This window comes from Macrobrachium nipponense, chromosome 2 (genome assembly GCF_015104395.2).
Source record: "Macrobrachium nipponense isolate FS-2020 chromosome 2, ASM1510439v2, whole genome shotgun sequence".
In the NCBI taxonomy this organism is placed as follows: domain Eukaryota; kingdom Metazoa; phylum Arthropoda; class Malacostraca; order Decapoda; family Palaemonidae; genus Macrobrachium; species Macrobrachium nipponense.
Window position 1 is genome coordinate 91,140,663 of NC_087201.1, and position 21,149 is coordinate 91,161,811.

At 40.2% G+C, this 21,149-nt stretch overlaps 1 protein-coding gene across 2 annotated transcripts in view; it reads left to right on the top strand.

Annotated features, from left to right (window-relative positions):
- The window catches only part of LOC135220777 (uncharacterized), a 260,488-nt gene that overhangs the window by 45,285 nt on the left and 194,054 nt on the right, over positions 1 to 21,149 (top strand). For both annotated transcript variants that reach the window (XM_064258250.1, XM_064258249.1), the window contains exons 2-3: positions 7,440 to 7,541; positions 15,310 to 15,455. In XM_064258250.1, the coding sequence (XP_064114320.1) occupies positions 7,440 to 7,541; positions 15,310 to 15,455 (248 nt within the window). The remainder of the gene's footprint in view (positions 1 to 7,439; positions 7,542 to 15,309; positions 15,456 to 21,149) is intronic.

Here is a 21,149-nt window from a genome sequence, read left to right on the forward strand (position 1 = left end):
AACCTATATAAAAGTTATTTGGTGGGGATTTTAGTATGCCCATTGTATAGAAAAATTATTTAACTGCAAAATGAAACAGAATTGAGTGGTCTACCTTAAAAATTGGCAGAGCTGTTTGTCTTGGAAGAAAAATAGGTATATACTCGCGTATCATGCGACTTTTGAAGCCCTAATTTTGCAGCTAATTTCAAGGGTGTCGCATCTTACATGAGATATAAAATTTGAGTATGTAATAATCATATATTAGTATCATATGATAAAATACAAACACAATAGATATGTATCTTTTCCATGGATATTTTAAAAAGTTTTGTTTTACTTCACTGCATCCAATAATATTATATGTATTTTCATATTAGTACTCTTTGTTTCTATTGTCAAATACAAACAGCAATCAATGTTGTGTTTTGGAAATCAACTGAGGGAGATTGTGAAGTAAGTTTGTTTTGCTGTGTTCAACTCAAATCAGAGTGACTTTCTTGCCTCTAGTTAGCGCAAATGAATCTCAAGATACTATATTTATATGAGACAAGGTTATTTTACGTTATACAAAGTGTTTTCAAGTGGAAATATCACTTGAAAACATATCGTTTGTGAACGAAACTTAGTTATTTTTTTCGTCTGTAGATGGTGCTGAGGGCATGTTTATTGCGTAAACAAAAATCAACATTCCATTTGATATTTTCACTTTATCTCATCAGGATACAACAAACTTTACATATTTATCTTTTATTGGAGTGAAAACAGTAAAATGTGTTCTTTTCACGACCAATAGTTTTGATTAAAACACATATCTCTCAAATTTTGTTTACGGTTGAGTTTGATTGTACTATACCGAAGTTTGCAAAATTTTTATCCACGTTGCCGATGCTTGATAATAGTCGTTAACGTATCAATATTCTTTCCTCAACTTCAGCTAAAACTTACAGATTAAATTTAGCAGTATATGTCCTTGCCAATCTTTTATCCATAGTGAGTAAGGCTGTAATAATACTACTATCGTGCATCAGCAACAAGGATATAACTCCAGTAAACTTATGGCATCAAACACAACTGTAGATAAAATTAGGATAAAATGATTTTAATCAAAACTTCAGGACTGAAAGAACACATTTTACTGTTGTTTTCACGTGATAAAAGATATGTAATGTAACGGTAAAGTTCGTACTACGATGAAATGAAGCGAAAATAGCGAATGGAATCACATAATATTTTTCCACTTTAAACATGCCCCCAACGCAATCTGTTAACGAAAAAATCCCTTATATCACGAAACGTATTAAATTCATATTTCGACTTAAAAACACGTCAAATGACAAATTACCTTGTCTCATTTAAGTAGAGTATCTAGATATTTTACACTAACTAGAAGAAAGGCAATTCATTCTGAAATGAGTTAAATACGGAGAAATAAAATTGTATTCGCCATCAACTGATTTCCAAACAAAACACTGACCGCTTTGTTAGTATGTTATGATATAATAATATGACAATACATACAATATTATTGGATATACTGTAATGTATAACTTTTTTTTTTAAATCAGAAAAGATGCATATTCATTGTGTATATTTATTTCATAAATATACATAGGCAACATAGCTGTCAGCAGCCTGACGTCACTCAATTAGGTATGCCGATGTCGGTCCAAATCTGATTCCCATTTCGTGTCCATTTTTTTTTCCCGTTGATATGTCTTAGTCAGAATGCATTGAAACTCTGATATTGGCTTTTATTAACCCTTTAACGCCGATTGGACGTATTAAACGTTGACGAAAATTGTCTGTAGAGTGCTGAACCGATGTATGGTACGTTGATGAATAAAGTTTTTTTTTTTTTTTTAAATTCAGCGGTAAAATTAATTATATAGGCCTGAACTAGCAAAACTTTTTGAATCGTGCGCCTTGGGGGATGCTGGAGCTCACGGATTCCATCTGTTTGTTTTTGTTTTACAAGATCGTTACCCTTGCGCGCAAGCGCGAATTTTTTTCTTCTCGCACTAAAAAGCATCAGCAACACATCTCAGAAATTATTTCGTCACCTTGACATAATTTTTGCACCATTTTATATTAGCCGTTACATAGAGTTTTATATATGAAATGTGTGAAATTTCATATAGAATACAACTAAAAACAACCCATGGCTGTAGCTTTTATCAGTTTTGAAATATTTTCATATAAATAACAATAAGTGCCAAAATTTCAACCTATGGTCAACATTGACTCGACCGAAATGGTCGAAAACCATCATTGTAAGCTAAAACTCTTACATTCTAGTAATACTCAATCATTTACCTTCATTTTGCAACAAATTGGAAGTTTCTAGCACAATATTTCGATTTATGGTGAATTTTAGAAAAAAACTTTTTCCTATGTCTGCGCGGTAACTGCCGAATAAATCATAAATTTTTCCGTCCGCTTTTCGTAATGTTTGCACAGTATTATATTAGCCATTACATAAAGTTTTATATATGAAAATGTGCATAATTTTATGCAGAATACAACAAAAAACCACCCATTGTAGTAGCTTTTATCAGTTTTGAAATATTTTCATATAAATAACGATAAGTGCCAAAATAACCTTCGGTCAACTTTGACTCGACCGAAACGGTTGAAAAACGCAATTGTAAGCTAAAACTCTTACATTCTAGTAATATTCAATCATTTAAATTTATTTTGCAACAAATTGGAAGTCTCTAGCACAATATTTCGTGTTATGGTGAATTTATGAAAAAAACATTTTCATTATATCCGTGCAGTAACACTTCCAAAAAAAATCATAAATTTTTTCGCCGAATTGTCGTAATCTTTGCATCATTTTAAATTAGCCATTGCATACAGTTTTATGTATGAAAATGTGCGCAATTTCATGTAGAATACAATGAAAAACAACCCATGGTTGTAGCTTTTATCAGTTTTGAAATATTTTCATATAAATAACGATAAAGTGCCAAAATTTCAACCTTCGGTCAACTTTGACTCTACCAAAATGGTCAAAAAATGCAATTGTAAGCTAAAACTATTACATTTTTAGTAAGAATCAATCATTTACCTTTATTTGGAACAAATTGGAAGTCTCTAGCATAATATTTCGATTTATGGTGAATTTATGAAAAAACTTTTTCCTTACGTCCGCAAGGTAACTCTTCTGAAAAAATCAGAAATTTTTTTGTCCGATTATCGTAATGTTTGCACCATTTTAAATTAGGCGTTACATAAAGTTTTATATATGAAAATGTAAGCAATTTCATGTAGAATACAACCAAAAACAACCCATGGTTGTAGCTTTTATCAGTTTTGAAATATTTTCATATAAATAACGATAAATAGAAAAATTTGACCTTCGGTCAACTTTAACTTGACCGAAATGGTCGAAAACTGCAATTGTAAGCTACAACACTCACAGTCTAGTAATATTCAATCAATTACCTTCATTTCGCAACAAACGGGAAGTCTGTATTACACTATTTCGATTTATGGTGAATTTATGAAAAAAGCTTTTTTTACGTCCAAGCGTTACGAATTCATGCATCATATTATGATAATATTTTCTCTGTGTTGCTTTGATCATTTTACAATTTATCATATACCAAAATCATCGCAATTTAGTGTACAATACAAAGAAAAAATAATTCACTCATTAGCTTTAACAGCGATTTGTATACAATTATATATGAAATTTATTTTTTGCGCTGTCATATATTCCAATATTTATATATAATAATGATATTTTTTTCATTTCTGATGGTTGCATACTAAACTTCAGGCAATGACAAAAGAAGGAGCCAAAAATGAACTCTTAATCTTGCTGTGATTTTTTGAAAAAAACTTTATTCCGCTTTGGTGCTCACTCGCGAACCCCGCCGGCATATGGGAGACACTTTTGTAAATACCGGCTCGTCATTTAAGGCTTAATAAATTACTAAATTATATCGTATATGTAGTATACAGTATACTGAAAGCTAGGCTACTGTATTCGTATATATACGATATATGTACCACGATATCATCATCATCGTATAGGCAAGGCTAACCTGTTAAATGTTATTCAATTTTTCTTTGTGCTGAATCATCATAAGCCAATAAGCATTGAACCTAGAGAATTAGCTGATATTAATAATTAGTATGTCATATATGTATAAAGTATGCTGTATAGTGTAGACTAGGCTACCCTATATGTGAAGATGTTACTGATTACTGAAGTGTAGGCTACGCTAGAATATGGTAAATTAACATGGTCCGACTTACGTCCAAATCGATTTATGAATGGTTGTTCGTAACCAATTGTGGTAGGATGTCGACTAAACTATGGTAATTTTTTACTATTGTAAGACGGTTGAAATGCAAGCAAAAAGGCTGCTTTTATCGGATTGGTTGTTCACCGCATATCAGCTGTTTCTGGCTGTATGCATTTTCCAAACAAGTATATCACTACTACAGATACTTTTTGCATTCTCTTTCACTTTTTTAAATTTAACTAGATGATAGGATAGATTAAGAAATGGAGGAAAAAGGGGTTAGCCAAACTAAAAAAATGCATAGGTAAAGATGAGGAAAAGAGGTTAGCCTATTGTTAAATTTTGGTCTCATAAATTTAACTCGCATGATACGTGATTAAATAATTTTTTGAGGGTGAAAATTTGTGGGTCGCATGATATGCGAGATCTCGTGTTATGTGAGTATATATGGTAAATTTCTGCACAAATCAGGAGAGAAGTTCTTAAAAGTCTTTATTTGCTGAGATTAAATTTTCCTTAGGCTTGTAAAAGATGTACTATATTTCATTATATTTGAATCACTTATTTTCATTGAAAAAGTTTAATAAAAAATATACTATTAGGATGTATAAAGATAGGATAAACAGTTACTATTACAAGAGCTTCATTAAATATACAGTAGTACCTCAAGATACGAAATTAATCCATTCCGAGGCGCCCTTTGTATCATGAGGTTTTCGTATCTTGGAACACATTTTACATGTAAAATGGCTAATTCGTTCCAAGCCCTCCAAAAACACCCCAGTAAATTTCATAATAAAGCTAAATTGACCTATAAACAATGAAATACTACAACAATTTGGACCATTCAATACCTAACTTAATAACGAAATGCCAATTAACCTGTAAATAAAGTGTATTAGTGTACATGGTATACAAGAAATACTGTACGTAAAATGTGGAAGCTTACCTTTTGAGTGAGGCTATCTCCGAAAGTGGCGGCAGAGGAGGAGGAGGACAAACGGCAGATACGTACATATGTACACTTAACTTTACGAAAGCACATAACAAATTTAAGGAAAACATACCTAAACTAAAATTTATGAAACACATTAACAAAACTGTAACACTTAACTTTACAAAAACTAATATTAATTTTTTTTTTTTTTTTACTTTTTTTTTTACTTTTATGTATTTTTTTTTTTATTTATTTATTTTTTTTTTTTTTTTTTTTTTTTACAAAATTTCAAATTCATCACCACTTTTAACTTTCTGTTTTTATCACTTGGTTCTTCCTTTTTGCTTACTCCTGCTAATGCTAAAGGTCTCTTTAAAAAATAATGATCCAAGGAAGATTGCTTCTGCCTACTTTTCAAAAGGTTCCTGAAACGACTCAGGTAAACGTCATCGAACTGCGCAAGCATACGACATGTGTGAGCCTTTTCGGGGTGTCTTTTTTTTCCTATAAACGATTGCACTTTATGAAAAGCGGCAATCTCCCACAAGGCCAGCGCGTAGTGTTCATTACCGGCTGCCTGTCTTGATAATTATCTACTAATTGTTGCACCTCATGACTCTGTTGGCCCTGGTGTCCATCAAAACCCTGTTCAACCAAATGCTCTCTCTGCAATTGATTTGGGCACTGAATGTTCGGCTGCTGACCTTCAACATAAACTGAAGTGCCTTGATTATACTGGTATGCATGTTGTAAATGATTGGTCAACACCCTCTGTTCAGCAGGGAGTGGAGATTCTACCAACCTTGCAAAGTTTCCAGTTATCCCATGAGAGAGACCTTGATCACTTATCCCATGTGAGAGATCTTGGTCACTTATACCACGAGAGAGATCTTGGTCAATCATATCATATATATCGTCACTCAAGAGGTGCTCTTCTTTTTCCATTTTCTGTGAAAAGAAGTGAGAAATCTTTTTTAAAATACACATGACACAAACACCATCACAATGTCAACTCTGACTAGTAGATTCAGAAACAGTTGACAATCCCGAAACGAATACCGCGTGCGTACGATAACGATGCTGGTACCGAGTGGCCGAGGTACGCCACCACGTACATAGATGCATGATGGGAGGGATGCTGTCCAGTAGGAGAGAAGGATCTCATGGCCGCGACTAGCATCAGGAACCAATGGGAGAGCAGGAGGATGGTGGCGAGTCTACTAAGTTGGTGGCGCGCAAGTTTCAAAATTGTTATAGGTGGTTCGGGCGAATCTCGGACTTTACAGAAACCTTTCGTATCTCGAGTTTTTCGTAAGTCGAGCCTTTCGTATCTCGAGGTACCACTGTATAATCAAAATACTGCAGATGTTTACTACTGTATGTGGTAATAATTGTATAATACCTGTATTGAGTAGTTTACCTTGATTTACAACATTTTGCTGTTACAAGATGGTTCTTGATCTCTTCCTGGAACATTTGTACCTGTATGTAAAAGACCACCCACAGAGATATGCTACCAAAGTGGTGGATCATGGACAAGTGGAAATTTAAAGATTTTGAAAATAATTACTTCAGTAATGACTGCTCTGTTAGTTGGTCCTGGTGACATGTCTGTGGAAAAATTATAGATCTGCTTTAGAAAAGTAATTACATAAAAGAACATGTTTTCCAAGAAAACTGTAAAATGAAACTAACAGATAAATGGGGCCAACCAATGGTATCAAAAGAGGCCCAAATGGATGACCTCCAGTTTTGACAATGAAAACATTGCTGTTATATTATTCATTATTATTTCAAAATTTTGAGGACAGCCATGACATTTATGTATACAGTGTGAATTGATTATGTGATCCTACTTTATTATGATCCACCTTGGTCAGACTTAAGTCATAAGAAAGTTGTGTTAGTATTGCCAAAGAGAGATTTTCATGAATTGTTGGTAAAGTTGACAAGGACTGTAATAAGTGTATGCATCACTTAGGTACTGATTATATTATGAACTTTTTGAAGGTACTACAGTTTAAAGAACATATTGATGAGGAACATACCTTTGGAATCTGTTAGACAAGTGGGTCTTTGCATTCTTACATTTCATTTGTATCTAATATTCCATACTTGTCTAGGATAAAGGATACACTGACTTAGTGTCCAGCATTTGGTTCTGTACATGGTCCAGAAAGATCCCAATTAGGGTAAGGTATGTTCAATAAATCATTGTAGAAGGTATACTTTAGTTATGAATGTTACCCAAGTCTCCTTTTCAGGTCTCCATTTTCCAAGGACTCCAGTTCCAGTAGGTCCCCATCCTTTGAGGATTCTAATCACAGCCCCGATTCTACTATCAACAAGGAGAATACCTTGCCAAGGTAAGAGTTTGTTTGAACGAATGAATTTATTTTTGCTCGTTTAAGTCCATATGTATATGGTACTTTTACATCAGAACATTTCACTTTTGACAAATTTGTATACAGATAAGTGAAAAAAATACCAAAGCAGAGGTTGTGGCTCACATTCATACCCCATGATGAGAGCTGTGATAAAAATGGTAGTCATATGGATGTTACAGTGCAGGGGCCCGAGAGGCGTTTGATTGTTTCTCATATTCATAAAGCACCTTGAGTAATGAGTTGTTTAGGTTATCAGGCTGAATTACTATGATAAGAATGGTTATGATTTATTTTTACAACAATTGCTGAGAGAATTCTTTTCATGTAACAATTGCATTCACAGAGATTGGTTTTAGCATGCACTTGTACTATTCTTATATTGTTTCTACTATCCCTTCAAGGAACTCCGGATTGGCATTTGGATATTTTTGGTTTTAGTTGTACTCTTGTGCAGCTGTTGTAATGTTGGCAATCTCCTTTGGAAGGCAAGATTTGCATGGAAAAAGAACTGCAATGAAAGCTTATGACATCTTTCTTAGATTTTCAAGCCACATAACCAAGTGCATGATGATGAAATATTAAATAAGACCTTTTATTTTATGTCATTACCCTACTCTGCATTGCATGTCCAGTCATTTTCTATACACTTTTCATTTATAGACACTTTCCACATTAATCCTTACTGGATGGATAGGGTTCTTGATCCCCAGTACTAATTGCATATCATTTGAGTGCTGTTATTTGGTTCCATAATATTTGAAGGAATTTTGTGTGAAAATGTTCCTGTTACTTTGTGGTGGGATCACAAACTTGAAAAACAAGCAGGCAAAATCCCCCCCACATAAACTTAACCAATCCAGCTGCCAAACTCACCCTCAGTCACACTTTCCTCTTTACACTACGGAATACACGCAGGACAATTGACATATTTACACAAAGAACAGCAAAAAAACACAAACACATGTACTCACCCAACTGCAGATGCTCAGGGTTATGCTGTGTTGTCCGCCAGTCGAGGTCGCTGAGACCTCGAGGTCACTAACAACAACAAAGACAACAACCAAGGACCACAACCCCACAACTCAACAACACAACAACCAAGGACCACAACCCAACAACACAACACCCGAGGACCACAACTTAACAACACAGCAAACCAACAAGGAACACAACCACAACTCAACAACAAACAAGGAATACAACAACAACAAAAGACCACTGCACAAACAATCACTAACACAAAAACAACATAAAAAGAATCGCAACAGCTCACCAACAACAACCCTCAACAACTCACAACCACACCAAGAAACCACAACAGCCTCCAACAACAACAACAACCCTCAACCACAACAACTCACACATAATCCAACAGGAACTCACAAGCACAATAAATCCAACAGCACCGGCACAACAACTCCAAAGCAAACAATATCAACTTAACAACAACTAAACAACAAATCAATAAAACACAAAACTTAACTGACTTTCAATGCCTTCACAGACTGCTGCCGACACTACTGACTATCACAGGTTCTGCCTCAAGACTGACTCAGAACTCTGACTCCAAAACACAGAACTCTAACAACTAACTCCAGCTGCACCAGCAGGCAAGCCAGAACTCACCAACAGCCAATTCAGTCGTTAACTATCCATCCACCAATTACGCCCTCTCTCTCTCTCTCTCTCTCTCTCTCTCTCTCTCTCTCTCTCTCTCTCTCTCTCTCTCTCTCTCTCTCTCTCTCTCTCTCTCTCTCTCAAGGATGATGTCAAATAGAACTCCCATAACATAATGCCTCCATATTTCCTCCCCTGTTACATTTGACGTCTCCTTACACTTGCAACACCCACGCTAAATAGCCTTCCACAACACCCACAGATGCTCAGACACAGGCCCCCTGGATCTTGTTTGAGGGCCTCATATAACCCGCCATCCACTTCTCCCAGACCACTTCCAGTCAGATTCCCACTTCCCACTATCATCTCCCTCACTACCATCCTCCCAAATCCCATTCACTATCTCATCTACCCCTTCTAACTCTTGTCCCAACATCTCTCGTAACTCTGCCACCAAATCACTAACCTCATTTACACTCCTGCCAAACTCCTGAAGAGACTCATTCATACTGCCAACCACGTCCTCACTACCTGATTCCCTTACTACATCTGTAACACTGCTGCTCTCGCTCACAACTAGCTGACCCTACTTTTCCATCATGCGCACTCCTATCTCTTTTAGGGCTAACTACACTCACGTTACTTGCTCTAACGCTCCTATCAACCACTCGCTCTGCCATTCTAAAACTGCCTCCCTATAGCTCTTAAACTCTGGTATAACCTAGGCTACTTTAGTCCTAACACTAACACTTCTACTCTCTTTCATACACCTATCTAGCTCGTAACCCTCTACTATTTCTAAAATGTCGTTCCACGTCAACCTTTCATTCATCCATCGCATTTTCTCCTTATGTTTCAGATTTGTAAACTCATATATGCTCTCAGGCACAGTTGCCAACAACTTTTGCACTAGCTCCTTACACTCATTCATCCCTTTGTCCCCAAACTTTTTCCTGGCTAATGTTTCCAACCTGCACACATGCATTGACAACGATTCACCAACATTCATTCTTGCCTCTTCAAAATCTTGCTTTCTTCTATATCTAACGCTACTCTTTTCCTCCTTACCTGTTCTACAATCCTGGCTTTCATCTCATACGGCACATTCCCTACACTCATCATTACCCTATACATACTCAACAAAAATCCCATCAAAAAGCTACCTAACTCTCTTGCCCAATCTATCTTGTTATCCCCATACTTAGCCTCACAATACTTCTCATATTCCTTAAAAAAGTCCCCTATGTCCCTACTACCATATTCCTCGTATGTGCACATCGGGGTACCACTCTCATATACACAGCCTTTCGTACTTCCTGCTCACTCTCACTCTCACTTTCGCTACTTCCATTCTGACCCTTCTTTCCCTCTTCCAAATACAGCGAATCCACCTCCACACTCACGTCCTTACTCTTGACTACACTCTTCTTACCCTTCTTCTTTCAACTCACCTGTTTCCACTCACCGCTATCTAAATCACTCTCAGCCTTTTCCCCAATGTATTCAGTACTAGTCTCATTCTGTCCGTTACCCTTACTAACCTTCTTTCCCTTAGTCTTCTTCTTTTCCTCAGCCCCCCCCCCCCCCCCCCCCCCTATTCTTGTCCTCAGGTTTATCCTTATCCCTTTATTCCCCTTTTTTCCCTTACCTATCACAACCAAATCACCTTCGTTACTTGTATTCTCATCCACCTGTTCTTTCACACTCTTAATCACTCCTGGCCCATCACAATACCCAGTAGGCCTACCTCCTCCTGCTCCCTCTTCCATGAACCCCTTCATCATCTCCTGCATTGCATTCATCATTATTCTGAATTTTTTGTCCATTTTCTCAACCATTCTCTCTTCCGCTCCTTTCACCTCTTCTTTCATTTCCACTTTCACACTCCTTAGCACTCCTCTCATTTCCTCTAATTTGCTCTTCAGCTCCTCACACTCTACCCTCAACCTCTCATTCTCCACTTCCAATCTTCCCTTAGCTTCCCTCGCCAACCTCAGCTCCTCCTTCAGCCTCTGCATCTCCTTCAACCATTCCATCCACACTTTCTCTACCAATTACACAGCTCACTACCCCAATCGTCCTGCAGCTGCCGCACCAGCAGTCCCTGAAAATAGTGTGGTGGGATCACAAGCTTAAAAAACAAGTGGGCAAAATCATCCCCCCCCCCCACACACACACACACACAAACTTAACCAATCCAGCTGCCAAATGCACCCTCAGTCACACTTTCCTCTGTACACTATGGAATACACACAGGACAATTGACTTACCTACACAAAGAACAAAAAATAAACAAAAACACAAACACATGTGCTCACCTAACTGCAGATGCTCAGGGCTATGTTGTGCTGTCCGCTAGTCGAGGTAACTGAGACACTAACAACAACAAAGACAACAACCAAGAACCACAAACACACAACCAAGGACCACAACCCAACAAACAACAACAACACAACACCGAAGGACCACAACTCAACAACTCAGCAAACCAACAAGGAACACAACCACAACTCAACAACACAACAACAGACAAGGAATACAACCAGAATGAAAGACCACTGCACAACAACAACCCTCAACCACAAGAACTCACATATAACCCAACAGGGACTCACAAGCACAACAAATCCAACAGCACAGGCACAACAACTCCAAAGCAAACAATATCAACTTAACAACAACTAAACAACAAATCAATAAAACACAATACTTAACTGACTTTCAATGCCTTCACAGACCGCTGCTGACACTACTAACTATCATAGGTTCTGCCTCAAGACTGACTCAAAAATCTGACTCCAAAACACAGAACTCTAACAACTAACTCCAGCTGCACCAGTAGACAATCCAGAACTCACCAACAGATTCAATCGTTAACTATCCATCCACCAATTATGCCCTCTCTCTCTCTCTCTCTCTCTCTCTCTCTCTCTCTCTCTCTCTCTCTCTCTCTCTCTCTCTCTCTGAAGGACATTGTCAAATGAAACTCCCATAACTCCTCCATAACTTGAATGGACCATGAATGACTTATGGCAATTCTTACGGCAACACTGATCCCCTATCCTGGGATAGGGAGAGATAAATGTCACTTGAGATTTCATGGGACATCTTGTATATAATTTCTCATGAATATGCTTAAGGATTGCTGTTGGTTTTAGATTTTGTCTTTTACAATGGTATGTCAGGTATAATTGTAATTTTGCAAACCAAAATTTAAGAAATATTAGAAAAACATGTATTACTTGCTAAAAGGTAATGCATCTCTCCATCTCGGTAGTACATCTCATAAATACTTTACTGTAAATATAGTACTCAGAAATTGTTACTGATTGTATTTCTTATCTGTTATGATATTATGTGAGCTGTAATTGCAATTTTGCAAAAGAAAAGGAAGGAAATTACTAGAAATAGCATGTATAACTTGACAAAGAAAAGGCTTATTTTTACTAGTATCTTGGTAAAGAGGCCCTGCATGGTTGAAAATATTAACTTTCAACTTCCAGTGAAATGTACAGAAAATTTTTAGAATTTCTTTTTACCATCTTCCTCTTTCCATTGATGGTTTTTTTTTTTTTTTTTTTTTTTTTTTTTTTTTTTTTTTTGTAACTGGCCAACTTGCATATTTTAGGGCAGCCTGTAAGGGTTAAAAGAAACATACATGTATCATTAGAAATGTGAGAGCACAGGAGTTTAATTGATTATGCTACATTACACATCATCTTGATGTTGCATTGTAAGGTCTGAAAGTTTTTTCATTTTTGGGCCAGTGGTTTGAGAAGAGGTCCCAAAAAGGTTGAATTTTTCAGTTAGCCCTTGATGGCTGAATGGTATCAAGCAAAGATTTGTTGGTTGTAGGCTTGAGTTTGTATTGTAAGGAATTGGGTTTTTCTTTAACTTTCCACTTAAGATTTTACTTATGTAAACTTAGTATTTCTGTTTCTTTTACGGTAGTATATTTGATCACGTACATTACATCTCTTCTTATATCTATTGTATAGCCTTTGTTAAACTGAAGAACATAAATTAACAAATTGATTGTGCGTATGCTTACTGTGGATAGCTCCAAGTTGTTTGTCACTTTCCAGCCCAGTCTTTCTGAGGAGGGTGATTTCAGTGACTAGCTGAAGGGCTGTTAATTTTCAACTGTTCAGATTCAGATGTAAGAGAGATTTCAAATCATTCAAAGACACACTTGCCGCCCTTCCCTTCTGTGCTTCCTTCTCCATAGAGGAGTATCTGCCTTTTCCAGCCAGTTCATTGCAAGTGCTTCTCATAGGGGTAGTGCCATCAGTGCACCTCATGGGGTGTACTTTAGGCATTATTCAAGGTTCTTTGCAGTGTCCCTTCGGCCCCTAGCCGCAACGTCCTTCATTTCTTTTACTGTACCTCCATTCACATTTTATTTCTTCCATCTTGATATCCACCCTCTTCTAACAATTATTTCTTAGTGCAACTGAGAGGTTTTCCTCTTGTTACACCTTTCACACTTACCTACTCTCATTTTCCTTTCCAGCGCTGAATGACCTTAAAACTTTATATTCTAGTGCTTGGCATTTGGCCTAAACTATTCCATCACATTGCAAGTGCTTCCTGTCTTTTGAGGGTTCTCCCTTGACTATACAGCCTGAGATTCACATTGTCAATCAGCACTTCCGTGGCCCATCCATCATGTGATGTCCACTTTTCTGACCCCATCCCAATCTTGATAACTATATTTTGCTATCTTCTGTCAAGACAGCTAGACAAAAGTACACCTCCTCGGCACCTAGGTTTTGGCACATACATGCCCTCAGACACTTAGCTGCTTCCAACCATGTGCTCACCTCCAGCATCTTGGGATTGCCCAGCTACACTCTTGCCTCTTATCTCTCACCTGTTAGCTGCTTACCTGATAGGGCTATTGAACTTGTATCCACTCTTCTCTTCAGATTGCGCAGTAGCTGCTTATTACTCCTTTGGGTTCCAATAGCTCTATTACTGCTAGTCTTGCTGCTGAGTCCAGCAAATTTATCAATTCTGACTAGGCCCAGCTCTGCCTCAGTACTCAGACAGGATTGCCCTTTTTTAATGATGGGCAAAATCTGAAGACATTAAACAGGAGAATACCAACAAGCAGGCCCAGACAGATGCCCCTACTCTCATCAGTGCTTCATGTACCTCCTCCTGAGTCAGTACAAGAAGAGTTTCTTGTTATTAGAATTTTAATTTGGAAGACTCTTGTTAGTGTTTCTGGAAGACTAACTTGGGAAACGCTTGCTTGTGTTCTGGAAGACTCTTGCTAGTGTTGCTTCTTTATCTTCAGCTAGAAAAGGTTGTCTTTTACCCAGCCACAGGCCACTGAAACTCCCAAGTTTCCGCAGTCTGTGGCTCAAATGAAATTAGGATGGCACGAGCCTAGAAAGGGCTGAAGTAATGTGGTCAGGTAAGTTTTGAAACCTCGGGGAAGAATCATTCAAAGTTTATAGCATTGTATCTAGGAGAGAAAGTTATACATGAACAGGGACAAAAGGGAAGAAGAAAGTTTTATTTGATAAAGTTAATTTTTTTTTTTTTTTTTTTTTTTTTTTTTTTTTTTGCAAAAAACCAGTATTTTTTGTTTAGTTGGAGGCCAGGTCAGTATGCTGTATTTCTATATGGAGAATTTAACAAAGCTAGGGATTATGATTGTCACTGCTCTCTCGACAAGATGACTAAGGAGTTGGAGCTATCAAATCTGCTTTAGAACAGTTTTAACAGAGAAGATTTGCCTTGGTGATGTAATGTATGATATCTCCAAATCAATATTCCACAAGCCCAGGGCTATGGATACCAAAGCAGCATTGCCTCCCCAGCCATATAGTCGTCAGTTTATTTCATAATGTGAATCTTCTTGTCTGTTGGTGGTTAGGCTATAGCACTGAGGCCAAGGCTAGCCTGCCAATACACGCCTTAGCATTCAAGGTTTGATTTTTAGAATTGTAGTATAAGACAACCCCCAATTTTTGGGGGCGAATTTTAGGATTTAAACGTCGTCTTATATGTGGATATATATGGTATGTGCATTACTAAAGTTCACTTGTTCCTGCAATCGATAAACATTGTAGAACTTGTTAAAAAAATTAATCTGTGCGATGTCCCTGATTTGTTACAGCTCTGAGAAATTTGAAGAGGAAAGTAGTCCAGCACCAGAAGTTCATGAAGATTTAAACAAGAGAGTGGTTAACACCATGACAGGATTCACTTTTGCTGGTAGTTTTACTGGAGAAGGATTAGAAGATGTTATAAAGAAGTTGAAAGGTAAGTCTTACTTTACTTTACTGTAATGAAGGCAAATTACTGTCTTGCAGCTGTATCATTTTGGCCCATAAGTAGATGAGTGGTCAATTTCGACACTGTTGGGTAAGTAGATTGTAATAGTAATTAATAAAGACATAAATTTTCTTTTCCGTGATAATAAATGTTCTTTTCCTGTGATAAATTTTTTTGTTTTACATGTTAAGATGCTTGAAATCTGATCAGGGAATTTACTTACCATGGGAATCTTTGTCTCTTACTATACCAATTTAGGTTCAGGCAAAACAACAAGAATAAGAAAAGGAACTGAGGGCTCCACTCAGTATAAATTTGTTGCTGATAAAAACTTAGGTTCACTCTAAAATCACATGTATTTACATTAAACAAACATCAGAAGAATGAAAATTAAAATATACAGGTAAACAGAATCCTGCTAGATGACTAGTTTACAGGACAAAGAGATAACTGAAGAAACGTCAGGGAAAAATCTCTTTAATTGCGCTGTAAAAATAAGGTGCCATGGCTGGGGACCATGACACATAGGGCACAATCAAAGGAAGGATCCACAGCTAACGTCTCCCTCTGCAATGGAGAAGCTGCAAGATTATGGGATGAAAGACACAGTGCAATCAAGGAAAAGTTCAAGACAGAGCATGGTAGGTGCTGTGGGCCCTCGATTTCACCACTGAATACACTTACATTTTGTACATGAACTTTCCTGTCAGACATATACTTAGCTTACGTCTCTGACGTCACGACAGAATTCAAAACTCGTGGCAAACGCGACAGGTAGGTCAGGTGATCTACCTTACCCGCCGCGGGGTGGCGGGTGTAAGAACCAAAGTACCTTTCTTGCCAGATTTTTTCTGTCGTCGGTGTCGACTACACCTATTGTCGGTACCTCTTGACAGTTGGATTCTTTTCTTGTTTTTGCCCTGGATTGTTTCTACGGACTTTTGGTGAAGTACCTGATCTTTTGGCCTGGCATTCGCGATTTGTGGACCGTTATTTGACTTTTCTTTGAATTTTTCTTTGGATTCATGATGTCTGATGTTGATACTAAGAAAACTGCTATGTTCAGAGTTTGTTGTATGACTGAGTGTAAGGTGAGGCTACCGAAAGCTGCGGTAGACCCTCACACAGTATGTTTGAAGTGTAGAGGGAATGAATGCACCTTTAATAATCCTTGTAACGAATGTGAAAAGCTGAATGAGGATGAATGGAAGTCTTTGTCTTCCTACTTGAGGAAGCTTGAAAAGGATAAAGTTAGGAAAGCTTCTTCTAGGAGCAGTAGTAGATCTCGTTATTAGCGAGTTGGATGTAGATAATCCCATTTTAGATGTAGCTCCTTTGTCAGTTTCAGCTCCTGCTCCCTGCATCGAAGCCGAAGATGCGCCTTCGGAAGTGGCCTCCATGAAAGCCACCATTCGCAGCATGGAGATGAAAATCAAACATTTGGAAGGTAAGAGTGATTCTAATAGTGATTTGTGCAGTGATCCCAGTGCAGTGGAGGGTGCGTCTGATCGGCTCCCTAATGCTTCCAGGCCTAGACCTCTTCCAGACTCCCAGTTCCCAGTGGGGAGGAAAGGAAAGTCAAAGCCGCCCAGGAAGGTTTAGGGTACGCAATCCCCACCGGTCAGGCGTCCCCTCGGTAGCGCCTGTTGCTCGTTCCCAGGCTACCTTGGATCGCGCCAAGAGAGAAGTCTTGCGCCAATGCTTCTCGTCTTCGCCTTCGCCTTCTCCTAAACGAGGATGGAGCTCTTCGGAAGCCTCGCGCCCTTCGAAGAGAGCCTGGAACGCTCCCTGCGCCCTTCCCTCCAGCCCTGAAGTTCTTTCAGGTGGAAGCGAAGAAACGGAAGAGATCTCTTGAGTATCGTTCCCCGAGCAGAGATCGAGCCTCGTCACCTGTTCAAGATTTTGTGAAATCTCCTGCAAGGGTGTTGGCTAGTCTTCAGGCGCAGATTTCGGCTCTGGCTGGCTCTCTTTGCGTGTCTTCTCGTCGTAGGAAGGACGTCTTGCTTCCTGTAAAGAAGTCCAAGCTCCCCTCTCTGACTCTCGCTATTCAACAGAAGCGGCCTGCTCGCCTGTGCGTTCGGAGTCTCGCAGGAGACTTTCTACTTGGGACAAGATCCCGGCTGCGTCGTCCAAGCGCCAGTTGCCTGACAGACAGGATATCTTTGTTTCTCCTTCGGACAAGGAGCAGGCTTCTCGTAGGAGATCTTCGCCCTACAGACGCTCTTCTCGAGACAGGATTCGGTCTCCCTTTGATAGGCACCAAGAGCCTAGTAGGCGCTACTCGCCTCGTAGCCGCTCCTCGTCTCGCCTCCACTCTCCTGTTGACAAGCGCCCTAAATCGGACAGGCGCTCTTCGCTTGACAGGCGTCAAGAGCCTGTTAGGCGCGTTTCTCCTGGCAGGCGCTCTTCACCTGACTTTCACTCTCCTCGAGTCAGGCGCCGAGATCATGGCAGACGCTTCTCCCCTTGTAGGCGCTCACCTAGTAGGCGCTCGTCGCCAGAGAGCCTCTCTCCTCGGTTCAGGCGCCAAGAGCCTGGTAGCCGCTTCTCTCATGGCAGGCGCTGTTCGCCTGGTAGCCGCTCTCCTTTGGATAGGTGCCAAGAGCCTGATAGAAGTTTTTCTTCAAACAGGCGCTCTGCTCCTGACAGCCGCCTTACTCCTGTTAGGCTCCAAGAATCTGGAAAACGCCCTCCTCAAGACAAGAAGGATTTTGCGAGTAGGCACGTTCCAGAAGTTTTGTCTCCAAGAGTCAAACCTCATACTTCCTCAAGAGACTTTTCTAAGGGTAGTCGCGCCTCTAAGGATCATGAGGGTTCTTCAGCTGAGGAAGAACAGGATCCCTCGGAAGAAGAAGGACCAAAAGACTCCTCTGTTTCCTTGTATAAGAGATTAACAGATTTGCTCCTTCAAGAGTTTGGAGATATCCTTTCTCCTGTGGCTCCTCCTTCTCCTCTTTCTTTATTCTCCACTTCGAAGACTTCGAAGGTTTCATCTTGTGTAAGGATGAAACCGACTATTTCCATGAAGAAGGCGCTTAGAGGTTTTGGGGAATGGCTCCTTGCTAAGGAAGAGAAAGGCAAGACTGTTTTTTCTTTCCCTCCGTCTAAACTGACTGGCAGATTAGGATTCTAGTACGAATCGGGGGAACCATTAGGCCTCGCTCTCCCTTCGTCTGCGGACTCGGACTTCTCTTCACTGGTGGATTCCGCTCGTCGATCCGCCCTCCTGTCTGCCAAGACTACGTGGGGGATGAACGAACTTGACCACCTACTGAAGGGAATGTTCCGAGTCCTGGAAGTTTTCAACTTCCTTGATTGGTCTTTAGGAGTTCTGGCTAAGAAGGACCCAGACCCCGGCATTCCCTGTCTCCTGAAGATCTTAACTGCATCCTCACTTGCATGGACAAAGCAGTGAGAGACGGCTCGAGTGAAGTCTCTTCACTGTTTGGAGCTGGAGTGATAAAGAAGCGGTCAGTCTACTGTTCGTTTCTCACTAAGGCAGTTTCACATGCACAAAGGGCCTCACTCCTTTATGCTCAGCTCTCTCCTCTTCTTTTCCCCAAGAAAATTATTCAGGGTGTCTCGAGTGCCCTATCAGCCAAGGCTACTCAGGGCACATTTATTAGCCCAGTCGGCCAGGGAAAACCTCGCTCTGTCTTCCAGCCCAAGACCAAGAAAGAGACTCCTCTGAAGCAGGAGCCCTTTCGAGGAGGACCCGCTGCCAGAGTTTCTTCAACCAGAGGAACTAGACCTTTTAAGAGAGGTAAAACCTTCTCTAGGTCAGTCAGAGGGAAGAAATAGCGATCAAGGACTCCAGACATCAGTGGGTGACAGACTACTGAAATTTGCCGACGTCTGGGCCCACAAAGGGGCAGACAATTGGTCCCTATCGATTGTCAGCAAAGGATACCTCATTCCCTTCTCGTCAAGGCCACCATTGACGACGACTCCGAGGGAGTTGGTGGCCAGGTACAAGGACCCCATCATGAATCAAGCCCTTTCTCTAGCAGTAGATTTGATGCTAGAGAAGGAGGCTATAGAACTAGTGGAAGATCCCCGCTCTGCGGGTTTTTACAACAGACTATTCCTAGTTCCGAAGAACTCAGGAGGATGGAGACCGGTTTTGGATGTAAGTACCCTGAACGTCTTTGTGGAAAAGAGGAAGTTCGCCATGGAGACGACTTCCTCAGTGTTAGCGGCTCTTAGTCCAGGGGACTGGATGGTGTCACTAGACCTTCAGGACGCTTACTTTCATGTACCGATTCATCCTTCTTCACGGAAGTTTCTTAGATTCATGATGGGAGGAAACATCTTCCAATTCAAGGCCTTGTGCTTCGGCCTCTCGACTGCACCCCAAGTGTTCACGGGGTTAATGAAAAACGTGGCGCAGTGGCTACATTTGGAGGGAGTGAGGGTGTCGCTCTACCTCGACGACTAGCTAATCAGAGCAGAGTCACAAGAAAGATGTCTGGAGGACCTTCAAAAGACCCTTACATTGGCAAGTTCTCTGGGACTTCTGGTGAACTTCCAGAAGTCTCAATTAATCCCAGTCAAGAGCGGATCTATCTGGGGGATTCGGATAGTTTTCTCGGGCTTTTCGGGCTTTTTCCGTCGCCAGAGAGGATAGCTCGTTGCTACGAGAAAACTAACGACCTCCTAGAGAAAGATGCATGCACAGCGAGGGAGTGGATGAGTCTGCTGGGGACACTCTCCTCGTTGGAGCAATTCGTTTCTCTAGGAAGGTTGCATCTCAGGCCTCTACTGTTCTTCCTATACCAGAACTGGAGGCGTCTCTCCCTAGATCTGGAGTTCTCCTTCAAGATCTCAAGGGGAATCAAGAGGGACCTTCGGTGGTGGACCAACCCACTCCGATTTGTGGAAGGAATGTGTCTGTACATGCCGAACCCCAACCATGTGTTGTTTTCCGACGTGTCGGAAGCAGGTTGGGGAGCGACGCTCGGGACAAGAGAAGTGTCAGGCACCTGGAAGGGGGATCATGTGTCCTGGCACATCAACAAGAAAGAGTTGATGGCAGTTTGGATGGCATTAAAAGCCTTCGAGCCCCACGTCCGAAATGCTATAGTTCAGGTCAATTTCGGACAGCACCACAGCCTTATGGCGTACATCAAAAAACAGGGGGGGACGCACTCCTTCTTCCCTCCCGTACGAAACAGCAAGGGATCTTCTGCTGTGGTCCCAAGCAAGGAAGATCAGTCTTCTCACCAGATTCGTACAGGGAGAAAGGAACGTCAGGGCCGATCTCCTGAGCAGGAAGAATCAACTCCTGCCTTCCGAGTGGATCCTCCACTCAGAAGTATGCCAAGACCTGTGGAGAAGATGGGGCAGGCCTCACGTCAACCTCTTTGCAACAGCAAGGAACGCAAGGATAGAACTTTACTGCTCCCCGATCTCAGACCCAGGGGCAGTATCAGTGGAATGTGTTTCTCCTAGACTGGACAGGTCTACATGTCTACGCCTTTCCCCCCTTCAAGGAATACTGGGACAAACCCTCAAGAAATTTGCTATCTCGGAGATGACAAGAATGACGCTAGTAGCTCCTTTGTCTGGCCCGCCCAAGATTGGTTCACAGAGGTACTGAATGTGGTGGGACTTTCAAGAGACACTCCACAAAGACAAGATTTGCTCAGACAACCCCACTTCGACAGGTATCACAGAAACCTC